We start from the raw sequence: 22,668 nt of genomic DNA, 5'->3' as shown, positions 1-22,668 counted from the left end.
TGACTCTCAGGGACCAGCAGCATTGGGGTGCTCTGCACAGAGCTACCAGAATATCAGATGCTCACCTCCATCCAGAATCCAGCACCGTCAGCCCTCCCAGCCCCACTATTGCTGCCCGTGGAGCCGCCTGCCCCCCCAGAACCTTCTCCAAGGTGTCATGATCATTGATTCTGCTTCCCTGAGTGGAGGCTGCTGGCCCTACTTGGCTTCGTCTGCACTTAAGTCCGTCTCCAGTGGCCAGGGAATGACCCTCTGTCTGCTGACAAATGGGGACTCCACCCCGGGCACAGGACTCCTTCCTGAGAAAGGAGGGAGTGGCTGCCCTGCCAGCTCCCAGGCCCCACGTCAGCACAGCACAGTCAACACTGATCCTTGTGAAGGGAAGCTCGTCCCCTCCATTTACTCACAGTTGAAAAATGATCAAACGTTAGCAAATCAAAATTTGGGATGATTCATAAGGCACCTTGTTCAGTGGAAATGGTAGAAATGAGTTGAGCGGGAGGGAAGGGTGCATGTCCAGTATGGCTGCTTCCGGGCAGGGCTGCTGGGCAGGCCGCCTGGGCCTATGTGAGCGTTGGGTCCGAGATGCCGTGGTCGGGGTTGCAGGTGAAGGCAATGGTGATGGCATAGCGTGTGCCCCAGTGGACCTTCTCCACCCGATGCAGGTTCTCAGACCCGGAGGTGAAGAAGGATACCCGACCTGGAAGAGGGGAGAACAAAGCATGACCTCGAGGTCACACACATAGCTGGGCCCCAGAGGACCTGCATTCAGGCCAACTCAGGGACACAAGGAACCTGTGGGCTGGAGAAACCACTGATGCAGGAAGGCGGAGCTTGGAGTCAAACCTGCGGATGAAGGATGCCCCAGTCCTGGGCACAGCCTCTCTGTGGGTCAGCCTAGAATTGCAGTGAGGCCCTGCCACCCACCCCAGGCGCCCCTACCAGCCATGTGACCTCCCCAGGCTCACCTGAGGATCTTATTTCTAATCACACACGGAACAAAACCAAACGCTGGAGGGTGATGACAATGTTTTAACAGAGAATTAGAAAAAACAGGTCAAGGCCAACACCCAGCACCTATAGCTCCCTCCCAGGGCAGCTAAAGACAGGACACAGGAGGCGGCTTCTGAAGGTCCTGGAGTGGGCAGGTCCTCCAGCCATCTGTTCAGAGAACCCAGTGTCTATGTGCTCCAATATTTACCTGGCCTCACATACACCACTGTAGATTTCTTTTTAGGACAAATGGAGTTGACCCTAATGGAGTCATTAGGGAGGAGCCTGGATCCCACAGATGCCATGTTCCTACCACATGGCCCAGCACCAAATGTCCCATGACAGGGGCTTCCCTGGTGATCCAGTGGTTAGAAATCCACCCTGCAATGCAGGGGACATGGGTTCAATCCCTGGTGAGGGAACTAAGATCCCACCTAAAACTAAGCCTGCAGGCCGCAATGAAACATCCCACATGCCACCACTAGGACCAGATGCAGCCAAATAAACAAACAAATTAATTAATTAAAAAAAAATTTTCCATGACAACTTCATTTCCCTTCAAAGGTCACCGCCAGGAACTTGACTGCTAAATCTCTGAAAAGAGGAGAAAAGTCTACCCCAGAGTCCACTGTTTTCTGGTTGTAAACAAAAGAACTGTGCTCTGCCTGAAAAGAGCAGAACAAAAGAAAACATGTAACACACAGAAACCTCTGCGTGGGGCCTGGGGACACCTGGAGCTCAGACCCTCCTCTGGACCAGCCAGGCTGCCCCTGACCTAAAGGAAACACTCTTTCCCAGAGCAATCTGGAGTCACACCACTTCCTGAGGCCCAAGTTGTTAAAGGGCATTTTGTCCTTGGTTTCTCTAGTTTCAATCACACCTGAGACATCAGACAAGCAGCCAGGCCAGTCTGCACAGTGGGCTCAAATGGCCTCCTTGCCCATCCACGCCATTTGTGCACCTCTAACCCTACACACATGGTTATCAAATATCACTGGCTTGCAGCAAGAGTGGGGGGTCTCTAGGGGCCCCCAGTGTTTCTTTCTTGCACACTTTGCAAACAGAGGCACCAAAGAACAGAGAAGAAAAGACTGAGGAAAAGTCAATATCCTCACGGCCTGTGGGACAACAGGAAACCATCCACCCCTCAGGCTGGACCTTTGGAGGGAAGAGAAGCTCATATTGGTGCAGGAAGAGGTGATTTGAAGAAATAATGACCAACACTTTCCCTACTGTGATGAGAACTTTGACTTTTAACCCAATAAGCTTGTCAGGATAAATACTTCAAGTGGGATAAATACAAATTCACACTGAGGAACATCATAGTCAAACTGATGAAGCCAGAGACTAGAGAGCAGCTTGCAGGTGCGGAGAGCAAAGAGGCAGCTACTACAGGGAAGGGACAGTGGTGAGGGCAACAAGGGAGCCAGAGGAAAAGGAAGATGGTTTTTTCAAAAAGGAAAAAACCCACCAATCCAGGATTTCACCTCCAGTGAAAATATTCTTTAGAAAAAAGCTGAAATAAGAATATTTTCAGAAAATCATCACCAGAAGGCCAGCACACCATGAAACGCTGAGGCAGAAGAGGAATGTACCTGTTGGAACCTGGATGCACAGGAGGGAATGGAGGAGGCTGGAAAGCGAAGAGGTGGGAAAACACTTGGCATATTTCCCTGTTAGTTTTCACAGGAAATAATCAACTGTAAACTCCGCATCCCAGGAAAGGCCACAGTCAAGCACCCCAGAGTCCACCTGTGAGTCCTACCTGCTCTCGGCTCCACAGTCTTGTTGGCCCCCTCCTCCATGAACACAAACCGCCCCCCACCGAAGTCGTCCAGGTAGTCGGAAAGGTATAGCAGCGACGTGTAGTCAAAGGAACCATACGTCACCTGTGGGCAAAGCATGACGGTACGTCACCATCTGCTTGTGGGAGGGCTTGGTTCTCAGGGAAGGACAGAACCCAGGCCTCACACTGCCCTCCCAATGGCAGAAAACCCTCTGCTGAGCACCAGCCTGCCAAGGTGACCAAGGCCTTGTCACCTTCTGGTGAATTCAGTTCCGCACTGTCTGCAGAGCTGGACTTTCTACACAGACCTAGGCTCCCTCCACGTTCCCCACCGAGACCCCACGTGGGGCTCCTTATCTGGTATCAGGGCACCAAACAAATATCAGAGTGACTTAAACCTGAGAACAGCTCAGGGCAGTGCCCTTGAGTTGCTTCAGCAGTGAACCTCACATCCACTGAGCTGCACAGAACCTAAAAGAGACCGGGATGAGGGGTGTCCAGTAGCCTCACCCTCTCCTACCCACTCAGCTCAGATACTGCAAAGGAACCACCCCAAACTCATGTGAGCACAGTGGCCTGGGGAGGAGGCAGGTTCTGGCAGGTGGCAGGGATGGCAGAGGCTGGTGGGGCCTGAGCTGTCCTGAGTCGGAGGCTGGAGAGCTTCACAGCCAGGAGCAGATGCTTCACCCCTGGAGTCCCCTCATGGGAGGACATCTTTTTGCCAAATCCATGCATGAGTGACCCCTTGGCTATGACAACCACCTGGGTCCTGTAGACCCTGTCACAAGACCTCCTAGCTCTAACACGTCTGAGGCCACTGTGCTCATCACTATTGACTTGCTTTCTCTGCCTGAATATCTTCCTTATCTTTCTTCCTTCAAAGGGGATCAAGGAACCAGGCTACCTTCAGTGTTGTCTCTCCTAAACCCACCCTTCCCACTATGCGGAGGGTTGCTTTTTCTTCACGCAGGGAAATTCTCCCAGACTCCATCCCAAACTCCCTTCCCCATTTGCTGCATAAACCTGTCTGTCCTCCGCACATGCTGTCTTTGCCCTCAACCCCGTAGAACCTTGTTTTCCCCTCTGCAATGTCTATGATGATCTTACACTGAAGGTCTCAGCCCTGGTGCCCTAATGAAATAATGCATCTACAGAATGATTATTCAGTGAGGCAATGGCTGCTAAACCTGTGAGGTGAGAGTGATCAGGAAGCTTGATCATGAATGGATGAGTTTGAACCCAGTGATCAATCATAAGCCCATGGGAGCACCTGGGGTGATGCCCAAACTTTCAGCCTGAGTCCCCTCGAACCCCCTGAGCTACACTGGCTCAGATGAGCCACTGGCCACATACAGCTGCTTCACTGTTTAAGTGAAGCAGCTTAATTAAATACTGGGTCCCTCAGTCTCACTAACCACAGGGAAGTGCTCCTTCTTCCGTCAAGCTCAGACAGTCGAGATTAAATAAACACACCAATGTCTGACTGAATTTCAGGCAGAAGCCCAATCTGCGAGCTTCTGCCCAAACCCTCAGCTTATTTTTCACTTCCTTTGTTCCAGCATCAAGCAATGCAGAGATTATCTGGGTCACCTGAGCGCACTCACAGCTGGGGTGACCGCCAACAGCCCTCAGATGTCTCTGTGGCCAACTCTCCCCTGGCGCCATGCTGGGCGTGCTGGCCAAGCAGGTCAGGGTGGGGCTGAGGGGCAGGCGGGAGGGGGCTTCAGTTGTGGCTGGTGAAGACCATTGATAGATTAGGTGTCACTGTGTCTAGGGAACAACAGGAGGTCAAAGAAGAGGAATCCACAGAATCCAGAGTGGTCAGGAGATCTCCCCCCTACAAAAAGGGGGAAAAGGGGGCCTCCTGGGCAGGGGAGGACGCATGTCCAAGGGGAGACCACCCAACAGAGAGGCTGAATCAAGGCCAGGTGAGGTGACATTTGATGAGGCTCACGGCTCAGGCAAAGACAGCTCTGCATCTGGGAACAAGTAGCAGAGGATGGGCCCCACCAGGCCCTCCCTGTTCCGAACACGCGTTTCATCAGCTTCTCTCAACTCACCACACGGGAAACAAGTCTTATTTCCTTGACAGCATCAGCAGAGGGGAAACATCTGAAACCCCAACTACGTGAACAGACAGCACTGCAGTGGACAAGCCCTGGCTGCGCTCACCTTGTCCACGTGCGCGTGCCAGTATTCGTCGTGAGCTGTCCGGGCCTCCGTGCTGTTGATCCGGGAAAAGAAGGTGGGCTTTGTCAGGTGCAGCGAAGACGCACTGATGCCAAACGCCTGGGCGATCGCCAGCTGGACCTTCTGCCGCACGTCCCTGCCGAGAGGACACACGTGTCACTCAGAGCAGCTGGAAGAGGATTCTCCACAGGTCCATGGGACCCATATCAAACTATACCACAAAAAGATGTGAACTGGAGAAGGAGGAAAGGTGAGCAGATACACACGTGGGTTCACATACATGTGACAGGGTATCATGTGCAAAACCAGAAACCCGAGTGCCAGTTCTGTGCAGGACTCACCCCAGCACTCCCATCCCCCCACTACCTTCCCCACTTCTGACCCGGGCACTCCTTCCCTCACCGGTACAACTGGAAGTCCTCTTCTGAGAAGATAGTTTGTATTTTATCCCCAAAGTATCTGTGAAAAGAATAAGGAGTATTAACAAATAAGACATTTTATTACTGTTTCCTTATTTCCTTTGGGTCTTCCCTGGTGGCTCAGATGGTAAAGAATCTGCCTGCCAAGCAGGAGACTCAGGTTCAATCCCTGGGTTGGGAAGATCCCCTGGAGAAGAGAATGGCTACCCACTCCGGTATTCTTGGCCTGGAGAATTCAATGGACAGGGGAGCCTGGTTACGGTCCATGGGGTTGCAAAGAGTCAGACATGACTGAGTGACTAACACATTTCCTTTAAATTCAGTCTTTCCTCCAGTTAACCAGCAAGTCCTTGAGAATCAGCTGGTCCTTCTTATCTTGCAGCTGCTCTTTCTACAATAACCATGTGAGAAAAGGGAGGAGAGTGGGAGGGCGGTACCTGGCAGGTGAAACTTAGTTTCTCAGTTATGTCCAGTGCTTAGTGACCCCATGGACTGTAGCCCTCAGGCTCCTCTGTCCATGAGATTCTCCAGGCAAGAATACTGGAGTGAGGAGCCATTCCTTTCTCCAGGGGATCTTCCCAACCCAGGGATCGAACCCAGGTCTCCTGCATTCCAGGCAGATTCTTTACCATCTGAGCCACCAGGTGCAGTGACATTTATTAAGGTTGGGAGATCTCCTGCTTCTCCTGGCCCTCAGGAGGCAGCTCTTAGGAGCATAGCCTGCTGCTCACCTCTCCCTCCAACCCTATTCCTCGGCCCCTTCCAGACTAGACTGTTTCCTAAAGCAAGGTGAGTGAGTACCCAGCCCCTTGGAAGAGCTTAATCTCCCAGTCCTCACTTGGCCACAGCCTGATGGCAAATGTTGAGGTTTTCCCCAAGACTTGAAGCCCTTCTGATCCACACACACAAGCCTCACTCAGGTGTCCCCGGATAAAAAACGGGCAGACCCTCTCACCCTAGGTTCTCACCTGTACAGGTTCACAAAGTGCTTCCCAACAGACAAGGCCCCTGAGTGCAGGTCCAGGATGGACGCCTGGAAAAGATGTTGGCAGAGTAGCGTGAGGGCTGCCAGCAACGTTAAACACAAATTCCCGAGACGTATCCTTGCACACACAGGTCAGGGCGACAATGCACACAGGCTGGGTTTCAAGACATTTGGACAAAGGTGTGTGAGGTGCTGGTTAGTTTCTAGAACAGAGGCCCGGGAGTCATGCAGGTACACTCGCTTTCAGCCTGGCTCCTTTCACTGAGTATCACCTCCCTGTGACTAACTCACCTGGAGACAGACATGTGGGCTACTCCCAGTTCAGGGCTGTTGCAAATAAGGCAGCTCTGACACTGGCGGACAATGTTTTTGTCATGGGAGATGCTCTCGTTCTCCTGGGTAAATGCCCAGGAGCAGAATTGCTGGGTCATCACTCTTTGATGAACCACCAGTGTTTCCGACCCCTGCCCATCCTACCTCCAGAAGGCCTTCTCCGTGTCTTAAAAGAGGGGAGGGGGCATGAGCATGGACCTTTTCTCACTGATGCAATGACCATCCCAGGGGGTTTGTTTGAACACAATCTGGGCTTAAAAAATGTTAACTGCCCTTTAAGATATCAAACCTGGATGATTCACTGCAAGACAACTTTTCACGTAAATGCTGAGCAGAGAGTAAAAGATGAGTTCACACACGAATAGGTTTTAATAAATATTCCCCTTGAACTGAATAAAAATAAAAGGAGAAGCTTAATTTTCAGAACTCAAAAGGAAAGAGTCTACAGAATAAGAGTCATACAGATAATGACTGAACTATCCAGAGGAGAGCAGATATTCCCCCAGGACCCACACACTGGGTGAAAAGATCCCCACTGGGACCACATGAGAACTCCAACGTAGGGTGCTCACACACATGGACTCTCAAGGCTACCCAGGAAGCGGATGAGTTACAGAGCTGCACTGGCCTGTCTGAGTTCCCTGTGGTTGCTGTAAATGGCAGGCTTAAAACAGCAGGAATTCATTGTCTCAAGGTCTGGAGACCAGGAGGCTGAGATCAAGGTGTCAGAGGGTCCCACTCCTTCCGAAGGCACCAGGGGAGAATCCTTCCTTGACTCTTTGGGCTTCCGGTGGCACCAGGGGTTGCTTGGTTTGGGGCAAATCACTCCACTCTGTTACATCTTCACATGGCCTCTTCTTCAGTCTCAAACCTCCCTCTGCCTTCCTCTTACAAGGACTCTTGTCATTGGATCTAGGGCTACCTTGATAATCCAGGATGATCTCATCTTGAGACCCTTAACTTAATGACATCTGCAAAATACCCTTTTCCCAGATAAGGTCCCATCACAGTTCTGGGTGGATACATTTTTCAGGGGCCACTGCTGGACCCCCTGCAGTCTCACTCAGTGGACAACAGTCCGTACACTGCATCTGTGGGGGCCTGAACATCCTATACCCTCATTTCCCCTCGGAGGGAGAGCAGAGCCAAAGGGGTAAGATGAAAACTGAAGCAGGGACGACAGACAACTCACCCCTCCATCGGATCCTCCCAGGGACAACCCCTTCTCGGCTATGCTGTAGGGGAAGATCTTAAGTCAGAATTCAGTTAACAGCACCATCTATGATACCTCTAGACACATACCAATCACAGCTAACACAATGTTGATGGATTGCTTAATGTTTATGACAGAATCACATGTGTAGACCAAAGGACTCGACTCTCAAGTTGAGTAAATGTGAGTATTTTGTCACCATCTCATTAACATCCTATGACACAGTTTGGGGACAAGTGGCCTTATTTTCCATCTTTAGTTCAGAGACCTGGTGCTGAGTTGAATGGGTTGCTCTGGGCTGGAAAGTCTCTCTCCTGTCATCACAGGCTGGAAGGCAGACTTTGTGATCACCAGCTCAGGAGGCAGAGGACATGTGGTACCCTGGGCTGGACCTCACAGGACCACCCATGTCAGTGAAGACGCAGGGGCTTCTGGTGCCTCTGACAGATGCTTCATGGCCACCCCGGAAACTGATTAGGGGCTAGATCCAGCCCTCACACCACTGACCAGCCCCCCTACCCAACTGGCCCCTACAAGGTTATCTAGAAACAGGAGGAGAGTCTCCCCTTGGGACTCAGCTCAACACACAGACCAGACACTGCTCCATTAGGCACATGCCTGTGTCTAACTCCATGTTGGAAAACTCAAGAAGCATCAAGATCTGCTTCTAAAAGACAAAGAAGAATCCAATGCCAACTACTTATAAGTAAGACCTCCTGCCCGGTCATGAGTTATGGAGAGCTGGTGGGAGGGCTAATCCCAATCAGTTTGGGAGAGGAGACTGAAATATTGTCTAGCAACTGCCTGGGGCCACTGGGTAAACCCACTGTCTCTACACAAGTGTCCATTGGGCCCCTCAATGGCTGATGGGAGAGCATCCCCCCCACCTCCCCAACAGACCAAAACAGAGCATCCCCCACCCACCTCCCCTGCTGCCCCCGGAGAGGGCCTGGGCCTCCAGAAGGTTCCATCAGCAACCACATCACTGAGGGCAACAGCCTTTCCTCCTGGAAATCAGAAAACCCCATCTTGGCCTGGGAAGTATGCAAGGGAATTCTTAGGGAATTCTAAATGAATCTCTTGAAATCATCCTTTTAGTAGTAATTCTCTGCTCCCCACCCCAGCCTCACCCTCCCACTTGTTCAGGACAGCAGCTCAGAGATGCGTGTACCTACGAATCCTTCGGGCTTCGTCCCTGGTGATGACGGCATCGCTGATGCCCCGGCCACATTTCCTCGGGGAGCAGCCTAGAAAGAGTCAAGTCAGGATGACACACAGCCCCCACTGAACCCCGACAACAGAGTGGCATGCTGTTGTCAAGGACTCACATGTGGGCCCCCCTTCTCAGGGACAACGGAATTTTGCGGGATGGGGCCTTGCCTTTCACAGGATTAGGGGGCCAGGTTTGGAAATTACAGGCCACATGGTCAGAGTGAATTTCAGATAAGCAACAGTGACTTTCCAGTACATGCACGTCCCCTATGCCAAACTTCACTGTGAAATTTCTCATACAAATTTCACTGGGTTCCTGGCAGCCCCATGCCAGGCAGGCCACTCTGGAAGCACCAGGCACTCTGCCCAGGCATCCACGACATTCTTGAACTTGACCACAAATCACCGACCTGACCACAGATCCAGACCTGTTGGCAAGTCCCTCCTGGATGACCAAAGCTGTGCCTGCAATTGTAGCTGCCATCCTTTTGCAGAGCTGCTCCAAGGTGCTCCCCACCCACTCCCCCCTGCCTCCCTCTGTCCTGCAGCCAGGACTGAGCTGCCTAGAGGGAGAAGGGTACGGGAGCTTGGATGGGGATGGGGCCAGAGTTGGGGTGAAAATAGTCAGGGTTGGGTGGATGGGGCCATGGTTGGGGTGAAAGAGGCATAGTGGGATCAGGGCCAGGGTGGACAGGATCAGGGCCAGGGGGGACACAGCCAGGGTCAGCACGACAGCCCCAGAGATAAAGTGGCCAGGGTCAGGGTGGCCAGGGCCAGGGTCAGATGGATGGGCCCAGGATGAGGCAGAGCACCAGAGATGGACGAGCTCAGCAAGCGCCTTGTGTCTTGGCGCAAAGGGCAGGCTGGCTGTCTCGAGCTGGGTGGACCACAGGATATGTGGCCTATGGAACACTCTCAGGACACGCTGGGCTGGCTGACCTTTAGCTTTCATCCTCCTTCCCCTCTTCCTGCCTGGAACGTGCCTGGAGGTGTCCTGGGACCACATAAACCGCACGCTGAGTGGGAGAGCTGGGGGCTCAGCGCAAAGGGCTCACAGGGAGCCAGGCTGACCTGGGGTGACTTTCTCTGGGTGGGTAAACGTCTACTTGGGGGTCATTAGGGGAGGGGTGCCTCAGTTCCATGGAGCTAAATATAACCCTACTGATACAAGATCTGTGTTCTATTAAAACACAAAAATGCTTTTTGTAAGGGTTACTTCCTAAAGGTCGACGATAAAGGCAAAAACGACGATCACCAAACAGCAGCCTAGGGAGTGATATCATATAAACAAATACATTTAAAGACAAAAGAATGATGAGAGGGGAAGAGACTGATAATAGGAACGATTCACCAGAAGATGCAGGGGCAACAGAAGCACCAAGTGACATCCGCTCAAACACGTGAGGCAGCCACCAGACCCACCATTGAGGTGGAGACCCCGCCTCGCAGCTCCTGATAGCTGAACAAGACAAGATGTCCGAGAAGACAGTTTGCCCAGAGGAGTGTAGACTAAGGAGCCACTCAGAGCTTCACAACAACCATTCAAAGACAGACATTTTTTCAGGTATACATGCAACATTAACAAAAACATATTAGCCCAACAGGAAAGTCGGTTCTATACCATACAGGTTATGGTCTCCAGCTACCGGGCAATTAGAGAGAACTCAAACCCCATCAATCTCGAAATCTTAAAATCCAGCAGGACACAACACGCTGAATATGAATGAGCGTTAAGAGTATCCTTTGGGCGAGAAAGTGAGTTGCGAGTGGTCGGTGATGTCCGTGCATGTACACAAGTGCACAGGACACAAGCTCGCAGGTGTGCCTCCCAGACACACAAGTCCGGGGCAGGCAGATCCCCTGTCAGCTATGGGAGGGGAGAAGGGTGAGACAGGGGGAGTCCAGGGACTCTGATGCTGTGTTTCTGGTAAAATATATATAAAACCCCAAAGTTACCATTTTAGCCAGTTCAGGGGCCTTAACTACATTCACATTGTTGTGTGACCATCAGCACCATCATCTCCCGAACTTTCTCACCTTCCCAACTGAAATCCCATCTCCATCTACACCAACTCCTCTTCTGTCTCATTCCAACTGTTTTTAATGTTGATAAATTATTAAAGGGGTAGGAAAAATAATGGCTCAGTGGTAAAGAATCCGCCTGCAATGCAGGAGCTGCAGGAGACACAGGTTTGATTCCCGGGTAGGAAAGATCCCCTGGAGGAAGGTATGGCAACCCACTCCAGTATTCTTGCCTGGAGAATCCCACGGACAGAGGAGCCTGCTGGGCCTACAGCCCACAGGGTCACAAACAGTCGGACACAGCTGAAGCGACTTAGCACAGGAAAAATAAACTTTGTCAAAAGCTGGGACTTTATAGGGGATAGAGCTCACCAAGACAGAGAGAGCATGCCTACAACAGAACCTGTCCACTCTTGACCCCCGAGGGGAAAGGGAACCTCAGTTCCTCGGCATGTCCATTTCTGCCAAGGAGCCCACACACCTCCCTTCACTTTAACCCAACTTGTGCATATCACAACAGTGCCCCTTGGTGGAAGGACTCAGTAATCTTTTTCTTGGTTCAAGTTCAAAGCATTGCTCTGAATAGAAAAATAAATTAAATTTTGTCTCTAAGACCCAGTCACTCTGGCTAGGCTTTTAAAACTGCTGCCCTCCACAGAGCTGGCAGGTGCCAGGATGAGACAAACGCCATGGGGGAATGGACTCTGGTATCACGTTTCCTGTTGCAACATTTTCTGATGTAACAATCCCCTAAGACTGAAGGAAAATGCCTTTTCTCTGTTCAACTTGCTCATTGATATCTTCCCAATTCTTTACATCCTTCCAGGCAAACCACCTCTTCCACCAGATGGAATCCACCCTGAGGTGGGGGGCACCTCAGTAAAACAATGGCCACAGCCTGGGCAGTGAAGCCTGGGCCTGCCCCTGCACAGGTGGGGCCTGAAAGACGCACACTCTCCAGAATAGGTGTGAGCTAACCAACGTGGGGGCGGTGGGGCGGTGGGGAGGAAAGACACCTGCCCCCGCCACCCCACACTACTTTCAAACCGATTCCCACCAATTCATCAAAGTAAAAACAGATGCATTTTGAACACACTGAATTCCATGTTAACATGCTGCTCTTTCCTGAATCACCTTGGCACTGCGTACCTTCAAATCTTCGGTGACTGTCATAATCCTCAGAGCAGGGCACCTCGATGAACCTGCCTGGCAGGATCTCACTGCGGTGAGCCAGGACCTCAGTGATGCCTTCATCACCCCCTAGGCTGCCCCAGAACAGGCAGGCGGCGAGCACAGTGCAGGACCCCAGGACAGCGGCTCTCAACCACTTCTTGCGCACATCCCGAGGCACCCGGATACTCTTGGTGCTGAGAACAGAAAACAGCTGTGGTCACCCGAAGGCAGCTGCGTGTGCTGAAAACGCAGACCACAATGACCAGAGACCCACCCACACTTAGTTACAGCCTCAAACGGTTCCCACACTGGTCATCATCAGAGCTACTCTCCATCAATCCAGAGGCACTTGCCAGCATACAAGAACATGGTGGGGAATATGCCCCTCTCCCCATATGACCAGACAGGGCTGACTATGCCCCTGGGGACAAGACGAACTGCCAGTCGCAGTCCCTCCCAGCCTGGCCATGTCCGTGGAGAACCATCTGGGAGATCCTGACAGAGCCTGTGACATCAGTCACATTGCCTGCATCCAAAAATGACTGACACAACCCCATGCATTGGCCCTAGGGTACACACTCACACACAAAGTGAACTAAGGTAGTGAAAGTCGCTCAGTCGTGTCCATCTCTTTCAACCCCATGGACTATACAGTCCATGGAATTCTCCAGGCCACAATACTGGAGTGAGTAGCCTTTCCCTTCTCCAGGGGGTTTTCCCAACACAGGGATCGAATGCAAGTCTCCCACATTGCAGGCGGATTCTTTACCAGCTGAGCTACCAGGGTGAACTAAGGTAAACATGAACCAAACTCATTTCACTGAAACCACCAGCCAGCCAGGAAGGGAATGCAAGCACAACGGAAATGATTCAACACTAAGACACTTTCTGTACCACTGGGATTCACACTGCCTATGCAGAATTTGCAGGCATGTGTGCGTGTGCGTGTGTGTGCATACACACGTGTATCTATGTGTCTGGATGGTGTATACCCACTCAAATGTGTGTCTGTGTACATGTGTATGTGTTTTCTCATATGTGTAACTGAGCAGTCGTGTACTCTTGAGAAAAATGTGTAGGGCTTGAAGGACTGGCAGAAATAAGAAAAGCGATCCAGACATTCTTCCAAGAGGTGCACCTCGTGTCTTCAAGTCTATGATTAATTCCTGAAAAGCAGGGAGTTTGCCTTCTATTTTCATATGTCCCTCCACATTTCAAATTGCTATATATATAAAATCACACAGGCTTCCCTGCTGGCTCAGAGGGTAAAGAATCCGCCTGCAATGGAGGAGACCAGGGTTTGATCCCTGGGTTGGGAAGATCCCCTGGAGAAGGGATGGCTACCCACTCCAGTGTTCTTGCCTGGTGAATTCCATGGACAGAAAAGCTTGGAGGGTACAGTACATGGGGTTGCAAAGAGTCGGAGATGACTCAGCGACTAACACTTTCACACTTTTACTTTCTAACACACAAATTCCGATTAACTAAGTCTCAAGGTGGGCACAGCTGAGTCAGACCATATTGGGTGGATACATGCTCATTTTAAACAGGGAGCATAGATACCCAGGTCACAAAGACCCTCATCCTCACCCTTAGAACTGCTGTCTAGCCTCTAGCCCACCTGGTCTCCTCTAACTAGACAAGGGTGGGCCCCTAACTCCAGTGGGGCCAAAATTTCTCTTCCCCAGTAGGGCAGGGAGACTGCCAGCCCATCTCAGCAGCAGGGGCTGAAATCCTACTGTGGGCACAAAGCTGTTGACACCTTCGCCTCGGACACCCCGGGTGCTGAGACAGAAAGGGACAGAGAAGGAGGTAGAGTCAAGAGGGGAAAAAACAGCCTCCTGGACCAGATTTGGAAGCAATACTTCCCTGAGGTATCCTCAAAATAAGCACCTCTGTTCAGGGTAAGCTGGCCCAAATGCACACTGAGAATCTTGCCAAAACAGAAGTGGATTTGAAGCAAGGTCCATGGCCCATGGGGCAAGCACGACGAGAAAGTAATTTATCCTGAAGTGAATACACTCCGGCTCTGAAAGCTTTAGGCAGAATCCCCTCGAAGGCTACCTGATGAGATCATTTATTCATTCATCGGGTCCCCCAACGGAGAACCATATCGTGCACAGCCCTGAGAAAAGCACGCGGAGACCAGACGATGGGGACCTCTGAGTCCCAGTCCCCGTGCGTGGTCTCGGCACAAAGCTCTCGGCACAAAGCTCTCGGTACAAAGCCCTCGGTACACACTGCGGCGGAGGTCAAGGGTTTCCCGACCGGCAGCTCCGCCCGACCCCGCCCAACCCCTTCCTGCGCGGTCCGGGAGGGATTCTGCAGGCTACGCCCTCCAGACGACCACGCCCCTCTAGGCGCCCGATTCGCCCAACCACAAACCAGGCCCCTCGCGGCCAGGCCACACCCACACTGCAGTGCCTTTCCGGGAAAGGCCCTGCCTGCACCAGATCCACCTTTTTCTGACCGGGCCATGCCCACAGCCACACCACGCCACGCCCCTGTTAGGCCCCGCCCCTCGGCCAGGCCCCGCCCATACCACCGTTCGCGCGCTCCCGGCGCTATCTGGTACCTGCTCTGGCGCCGGCGCTCCGCCGCCCCGCTGCCCTCCGGGGCCTTGGGAGCACCCCTCCGCTGAGGTGCCATTAGCCACGCTGCCGCGAAGCTAGGCCGAATGCGGGAGCCGCCACAAGCCCGGGACGAGCGCTGCGAGAGGTAGCGCGAGGCCGGCGCAGCCGGGCACGCGAAGCGACACCCTCAGCCTTCAACCTCCGGACTGGTGACCAGGCCTGAGCAATCGGAGGTCGAGCGCCGAGCGGGGCAGGGCGGGGACCCGAGCGCGGACCTGGCTTGCTCCCCGCGGCGCACCTGCCTTGGCCGTACCCCGCCTCCCCTGACCTCCGGGGAACCTGACAAGCCTCCGAACCTTCTACTGAAGCGTGTCCTTGCCCCGCCGTGCGTGCTCTACCGGGGTCTCCAACTCCTCCTAGAGTCTGGAAGCCTTCTCCCCGCGGTGTCCAAGCCCTCCTCCCAGGGTCTCCGCACCCTCTCCTGTGGGATTTCCAACGCTCCTCTTCCTGGGCCCATGCCACACCTGAGGGCACTGGGTCCTGTTGGTGCTTTGTATCTGTGAGGCCTGCTGTTTAGTTTACAACATTCAATTTCCCGTCCAGTGGGCAAGAAGTAAGATCTTAACCAGTCCTGTCAAGATACCTAAGATTCTGAATGAGGGGAATTAGTGAGATTCATTCATAAGGATTAAGTCTGATGAAGGTGAGTAATTCATTGATACCGGGGGGGGGGGGGGGGAGTCTGGACTCATTGAATAAGAAAAGTGATCTGCCCAACAGTCCCCAAACTGGGGAAATCAGATGCCATCGCCTGGCAACTTACCTAGAAGTCCAAGAGACTGGGACAATTGCGGATCTACCTACCAGGTTGTCTGATAACAATAGTGACAATTGGCCCAAGTCTGAAATAATCATATATATATAGACCTCGTGCAGGAGGGAATCAAAGAACTACACACTTGAAAGAGGGAATACTGACTTCTCTGTATCCTTTCCATTTAGATTTTGCAGCAACTTACTTTGGTAAACAACTCTGAATGTGTCTGAAACAGGTAAGATGTCGGTGTTCATTCCTGCTGTAGGGCTATAGAAAAGTAAGATTTCTCTCTAAACACAAGGAAGCACACCCAGGACTAATACAGACTTCTCAGCTCAAAATTTTTTATTTTAACTCTATTCTCTGGAAAATACATTTGGGTTATAGTGGGAGAGGGGGTTGTTAGAGTTTTCTTTTTTATTATTTTTTCAAAATGTAAAGCAACTCAGCTTTGAAACATTTCAGTTTTTCAAAATGCTTTGTCTTAACTCATCCGCTTCTCAGATAGCAATTTAGGTAATTGCCTTAAGAACTTTGTCATTGAGATTGTTTTGAATATAATTTATTTTTTTCAATCAAACTGATTGATTTCTATGTGCGTTATGTTATTTTCTCTGCTATATTATAAAGTCCCTAAGGTCAGGGATTTATGAATCCTTGCACAGAATGAGTAGTTTGAATTGTGGAGCTGAATATATGACCAATATACAGAGATTTTCTTTCCTTTTCCTGTCTAATTCTATGTGTTTTATGCTTCATCCAGATACCTCCTCTAGTTTAACATAAACTAGTCAGCACTGATAAACTTGTGACTTACTTGTTTTTAAATTATCAATGGCCTATTTTAAATCCTAGACAGTTTTCTCTGACCTAGGATAAATTTTTACAGTTTCTCCCTCCCTGCAACCAAGCTGACTCAAACTCTAAAAATGCGAATTATTTTAAATACTGTTTAAAGTAGAATAAAATTGAGGATCAGTTTTCTACAGAAGCATCATATTGTGGGGCCTGAAAAATGTTTAAGAAATATTTGCCTGTTTTCACTGGCATAGTATATATAGGATAAGACAGTTTTTAAAACAGGCAATTATTTTGCAGTCATTTGTATTATTGTAGATTATAGCCATCTTATAAGGAAACCAGTGCTGTATGACAAGGGTCCTTGTATTTGAACGTGGAGACAGACATCTTGATACATTTCATGTTGGTGAAATGAGTTTCCTCCTAGTTCATATCAGAATTGAAACAGACATTGGAAGGACATAACCATTAATTTCTTCACTAGGAAGAAGTGCCCAGAAAAGAGATTTTTTAGTTATATGACCTCAAAAAATAGTGAGATGTCAGGTTCCTCACCATTTAAGATGCGACTAGTTCATCTGGACCTGAAAGGAGCCCCGCCAAAGGTCTGCTACCTCTCGGAGGTAAGAGCTCCCTTTCTTCTTTAGAGAATCACTTTGCCTTGGGTTTGGTTATGAAGTTGTGAACAGTGTTCTGTAGACACATTCTTGGAACACAACCATGGGTTCTGAGTTGAGGCGTGATGGCAGCAGCATAGATCTTGAATTTCCCCCATATCCCCTCACAAAGCAGATAGCAACCAGGATAGCAAAAAGAAAAACAGAAAAGACAAAACCCCACAACCTCTGTTGTGAACCAAATCTTGTCTCCTAAAAAGATATATTTAAATCCTAACCAAGCAGACCTGTTAATGTGACCTGTGATTTAAAGATAGGGTCTTTGCAGATGTCTTTGACATTAGATGAAGTCATATGGGAACAGGGTGAGCTCTAATCCAATAAGTGGTGTTTGTATAAGGAGAGGGGACAATAGACACAGAGGGAAGATGACATGAGGACAGAGGCAGAGACTAGAATCAATGCATCTGCATGCCCAGGAGGGTTAAGGATGCCAGAAATTCGCAGAATCCGGAAGAGACAGGGAGGATGCCCCTTATAGCCTGGGAGGGAGCACGGCCCTGCTGACACCTAGATTTTAGGCTTCATCCTCCCAAGCTGTGAAAGAATACATTCTTACTATTTCAAGCCCCCCGTTTGTGATGACTTGTTATGGCAGCCACAGGAAAAGCATGTACTCTAAAACAAATGTAAGTTATCAGGGTTTCCCTGTGAATGCCAAAATGCAAGGGGTGGGGCCAAACCACGGATAGACAGCTCAACACTCCTGTGGGGTTAGCAGCTGGGCAGGGGATGGTAGAGGAAAGATAAAAAAGAATTTAGGATCTTCCCTGGTGGTTCAGTGGCTAAGACTCCAAGCCCCCAATACAGGGGGCCCAAGCGCGATCCCCAGTCAGGAAACTAGATCCCACATGATGCAAATAAGAGTCTGCATGCCACAGTGAAGATCAAAGATCTCACGTGCTGCAACTAAGACCTAGTGCAGCCAGATAAATAAAAATGAATATTAAAAAAAAAAAAGAATTCAGATGACTTCAAGACCAGGGAACCCACAAAATAGCCCAACAAATAAAGGTAAGTCAGAAACTGGATGAGATATCACTGGCTCCAGATTGACGATGAGTGCTCAAGACCTCAAGGCATTCCAAAATACTTTCCAGAAACTTCTTCCAGAAGGACAGAACCCCACACTCAGAATGCAATGTTGGGAAAAGACTCCATCTAGAACTGGGGAGTAACATCGAGGTAAAGAAGAGAGAAGTTTCAAATGCTGGAGGAACAGGATCCAGAGGGAGTGAAGACTGAGTGCTATGGAAGTAGCTGCACAAAGTCCATAACTGCTAATCCTTTATGTAACAGCTGCAGAGGGAGCCCGGGGCTGGCCCAGCTCCATCCGAAACATAAGAACCTGCTCTCCAAAATACAGGAAAACACATCTCACTGTAAAATGAGCAATAGGAAAGGAGTGTGGCGGTGCCATAGAGAAACATTGCCAGAAAATAGAGGACGATGATCTGAGTAACAGTGAAGGCGCACCAGCACCATGTGACCACAAAGCAGATGACACAGTTCTGTAATGTTTCAAAACAAGATCAGAGATACTAAGAAAGTGATAGAAGCTATGGAAGAACAGCATGAGTTAGAAATAGAAATGCCCAGGCCCGCATGCTGCAACTAATGACCCCGCGTGCTTCAGTGAGCATCGACGATCCCCCGTACTGCTCTTAGAACCCACAGTAGCCAAATAAATATTTTAAAAAGCACAGAAAGCGACAGCCAGACAAAAGTAGATTGTGAAAAGATTGCCTCCAGACTCAGGAATGAATTATAAGGAAAAAAAAAAAAAACAGAAATAGAGACTAAACTAGAAAAAGGACAAAAGTGAATAGATACCATGGGAACCAGTATTGAGAAAGCAATGGCAGAAAAGAAAAGTCAAACGTAAAGAGATAAAAGCACGGTGACAAATGGATAGTTGTGAAAGACAGGCAAAGAAGACCCAGTTTATATGTAGCTGGAGCCCCCTGCTGCTGATAATGGACAGAGTCAGGATCAAGCAACAATTTCTTATTCCTCCTGTTTCCAAGGATTTGCTGGGTGGCTCCCTCAGGCTGAGCTTAGCGGCCTGTCAGCCACCCAGAGCACCGAGGATCCCTACCAGCCCCAGTAGAAATGCCAAAGAGGCCACCCAGTGGTCAGATGGCTAAAGGCTGCAAGGGAAATCAGGAGCAAAAACGCTGTGGAAAATATGGAAATGCTATAACCATTATGTTTCATTTGTGCAAGTGACTGACCTGGGTTAGTTTGACTCCTTTCCACAATCAGCCTCCTCTTACAATTTGCAGTCAATTGTCAATGACCCACTTTATAAATGATCCTAGCTAATTCCTGGTCCGAAGCTGATTTCCTTCTTCTATCCAGCATGCTTAAGAATGTTCCCATATTCCTGGGGAAAGAATACTTTGACAGCAACATCAGCGAGAGTGCTACAAATTGTATAAAACCTGTAGTGGCCCTTGTCTGGAAGTGGGTTTATATTCTAAATACGTGCAGGAGCCCCCACCCGTGCCTGTGATGCCAGGCTAGAAGAAGATCTCAGGGCTGTGTACAGTAGATACAGCCCTAAAAGTGCTGGAGGATGGGAGTCCATGTTCTTGAAATAAAGGTGGACAAAGAAGTGGGAGAGAACCAGGGCAGGGACCCCGTAAGCACAGAGGGACAACCTCTTTCCTCCATCTCCCTCTAGGCTTCTTCCAGGTGCTCACCACTAACCCTCCAGAGCCCTGTAGGCTCCCATTGCCCCAGCCTGCCCCTTCCCTGTGTTCTAGGAGGCCCCCATGCTACAGGTCTCATCCAGATGAGGTGCAGTCTGACCCTGCTTGCCCAGCCCTCCCTCCCCAGCTAAGTCACCAGGCAGCTGCTGTTCTATAGCAAGCAGAAACCCTGCCCCTTGTGTCAAATGAACACGTCACTACATTTGTGTTTAGCTGGCATAACACAGAGTACACATTTCAGGTGGAAAGTTTCCAGGAGAATTATCTGTCCAAAGATCAGCTATACTCCGTGTCCATCAGCTGAAAGAATGAGCCTGTGACCTGCATGTGTGTCGTTTTCCATTCAAATAGTCATTTTTTCATGACGTTTCTGTCTCCTCCCCAGATTTTCCCTTTGTTCCGTGCCCTGGGTGCAAATGGCGTCCTCATTGAGTATGAAGACATGTTTCCCTACGAGGGCCACCTGAGGCTGCTAAGGGCCAAGCATGCGTACAGGTACCTGAGCTGCCAAGCAGGGTGATGCCTCTGTAGAGAAAGTGGGATGTGCAGGGCAGCAACCTGGAGGGGAGGGGAGGGGAGGTAAGAATTGTTAAATGCATGTTTTTAATCATAAAAATAAAGCACGTTCACTGAAGAGAATTTGGAAACATTTAAAAGAAAGTAAGCATCCATATATTCAAAGCTATGGATGTTTCAGTAGTCATGTACAGATGTGAGAGTTGGACCATGAGGAAAGCTGCATGCCAAAGAATTGATGCTTTTGAACTGTGGTGTTGGAGAAGACTCTTGAGAGTCCCTTGGACTGCAAAGAGATCAAACCAGTCAATCGTAAAGGAAATCAACTCTGAATATTCATTGGAAGGACTGAAGCTAAAGCTCCAATACTTTTGCCACCTGATGTGAAGAGCTGATACATTGGAAAAGGCCCTGATGCTGGGAAAGATTGAGGACAGGAGGAGAAGTGGGCAACAGAGGATGAGGTGGTTGGAAGACATCACTGACTCAATGGACAAGAGTTTGAGCAAGCTCTAGGAGATAGTGATGGTCAGGGAAGCCTAGCGTGCTGCAGTCCATGGGGTCGCAAAGAATCAGACATGACTTAGCGACTGAGCAACAACAGCCACAAATGATCCCCCAGGAGGAAGCGCTGTGATATGTTTCAGCCTTGTCTGTGGAGATGAAATGCATGGAGGACACTTTGACAGGTGTCCAGGCAGGAGGAGGAGGGAGGGTCTTTAAGGCCCCAAGTGGGATCTTCACCAGAAAAGTGAGGATTAAAGGGGAAAGGATCAGTATCAGGAAAGTCAGATAGCTTGGTCATGGACGTACCCCATTTGGCTTTAAAATTATGGGTATCCGTGTAAACCAATAACAAATAGCCCAAAAGAAAACTGGACAAAGAACATTTTGATTCCCCCCAAAAGAAAGAAGTATATGATAATAATAAAACAATGAAATGCCATTTTGGCTACCAAATTGGAGAAGCTTTTAAAACAAAGTGATAGTGCTCTGTGTCCACGAGGGTGAGCAAAAACTAGCCTCCTGCTGGTGGGCTGTAGAGCAGCCTAACCATTCTGGAGGGTGGCTTGGCTCCGTGTGACAGGACTCCCAACAAGTGCCTGTGAGTGGGAAACAGGAAAGGTGTGATCCAGAGCATTAATGTGGTGTGATGGCAGAGGTGTTCGTGTTTCTTCGTACAACGAACGTGTTCTGTTCCTTTGTTTTTAAAAGTGAAAAAGGTACCCGGGTTCCAGTGAAGCTTGAAAAAGGCATATTTAAAGATAGAACCTTATATAATCAGTTCATTTATAAAACTGATTAACTTTAGAGATGGTTCAAACACAGAAATTGAGATGAATTCGTAAATGACACCTCAGAGTAGAGTGGTCGGGGGCCCTTCCAGGATGGCATCCTCAGTAATCTCAGTGGCAGGATGTTGACCTGGACGAATACTCAGGGGTGCTGACAGTGACTTCCTTCCAAGGGTTTTATCCATTTGTAGATGGATAAACAAATACATGCGTACTCAGTCATGCCTGACTCCTTGCAATCCCATGGACTATAATCTGCTAGGCTCCTCTGTCCATGGAGGTTTTCCAGGCAAGAATACTGGAGTGGGTTGCAATTTCCTACTCCAGGGGATCTTCCCAACCTGGGGACCGAACCCACGTCTCTTGCATCTCCTGCATTGGTAGGCAGATTCTTTACCACTGAGCTACCTGGAAAGCCCCAGTAGATGGGATTACTAACCCCCTCAGATGAGTCACTCCACCTAGTCTTGGTACTCTATTAAAGGGGTCACCAGCCTTTTCTGTAAAGGGCCAGACAGTAGATATTTCTGTCTGTGCAGCCTGTCTCATCTCTGTTACAAGTATTTGTGGGGCAAAAGCAGCCACAGGTGATGATAATGAGTGGGCATGGCTACGACCCAATAAAACCCTATTTGTGGACACTGAAGGATGAATTCCATACAATTGTTGTTCTTTTGTCACTCAGTTGTGTCCGACTCTTTGCCACCCATGGACTGTAGCCCGCCAGGCTCTCCAGTCCATGGGGTTTCCCAGGCAAGAACACTGGAGTGGGTTGCCATTTCCAGGAGATCTTCCCAACCCAGGGATCAAACTCATGTCTCCTGCCCTGGCAGGTGGATTCTTTACTGCTAAGCCATCAGGGAAGCCCTCCCATACAGTTTTTACAGGTCACAAAATGTTATTCTTCTCTTGATTGTTCTCAACAATTTTTAAATGTTGAAACCATTCT

At 49.8% G+C, this 22,668-nt stretch overlaps 2 protein-coding genes across 9 annotated transcripts in view; one reads left to right on the top strand and one right to left on the bottom strand.

Moving 5' to 3' along the window:
• Positions 1-369: 369 nt before the first annotated feature.
• Positions 370-15,107, bottom strand: OGFOD3 (2-oxoglutarate and iron dependent oxygenase domain containing 3). 2 transcript variants are annotated; one of them, XM_027974314.2, is made up of 9 exons: positions 14,902-15,107; positions 12,303-12,520; positions 9,091-9,166; positions 7,899-7,941; positions 6,357-6,421; positions 5,372-5,428; positions 4,952-5,105; positions 2,759-2,882; positions 370-700 (listed from the first exon to the last, which is right to left on the bottom strand). In XM_027974314.2, the coding sequence occupies exons 1-9, from the start codon at positions 14,973-14,975 to the stop codon at positions 564-566; spliced, it is 948 nt and encodes a 315-aa protein (XP_027830115.1). In that variant the 5' UTR covers positions 14,976-15,107; the 3' UTR covers positions 370-563. The 2 variants fall into 2 exon arrangements, with proteins under 2 accessions (XP_027830115.1, XP_042112154.1); XM_042256220.2 differs by lacking the exon at positions 14,902-15,107 and adding an exon at positions 14,220-14,591.
• HEXD (hexosaminidase D) overlaps positions 14,873-22,668 on the top strand; it is a 17,067-nt gene continuing 9,271 nt past the window's right edge. For 5 of the 7 annotated variants that reach the window (XM_042256217.1, XM_042256215.1, XM_042256214.1 and 2 more), the window contains exons 1-4: positions 14,873-15,602; positions 15,902-15,951; positions 17,006-17,140; positions 20,294-20,403. In XM_042256217.1, coding sequence (XP_042112151.1) covers positions 15,937-15,951; positions 17,006-17,140; positions 20,294-20,403 — 260 coding nt within the window. In that variant the 5' untranslated portion in view covers positions 14,873-15,602; positions 15,902-15,936. Of the gene's footprint in view, positions 15,603-15,901; positions 15,952-17,001; positions 17,141-20,293; positions 20,404-22,668 lie in introns of all 7 variants that reach the window. The other 2 variants (XM_042256216.1, XM_042256218.1) reach the window with 2 other exon arrangements.

Source organism: Ovis aries, chromosome 11 (assembly GCF_016772045.2).
Source record: "Ovis aries strain OAR_USU_Benz2616 breed Rambouillet chromosome 11, ARS-UI_Ramb_v3.0, whole genome shotgun sequence".
Taxonomy (NCBI): domain Eukaryota; kingdom Metazoa; phylum Chordata; class Mammalia; order Artiodactyla; family Bovidae; genus Ovis; species Ovis aries.
This window is presented reverse-complemented; position numbering and strand designations above follow the sequence as displayed.

Bases quoted from the DNA above. Each gene is read 5' to 3' on its own strand.
- OGFOD3 (XM_042256220.2), bottom strand. From the start codon at position 14,296: ATGGACCTTGCTTCAAATCCACTTCTGTTTTGGCAAGATTCTCAGTGT. The intron at 9,167-12,302 runs GTACGCAGTGCC...GACTCTTTCTAG, and splicing joins CAGTCACCGAAGATTTGAAG to GCTGCTCCCCGAGGAAATGT. The intron at 7,942-9,090 runs GTACACGCATCT...CTTCCCCTACAG, and splicing joins GAAGCCCGAAGGATTCGTAG to CATAGCCGAGAAGGGGTTGT.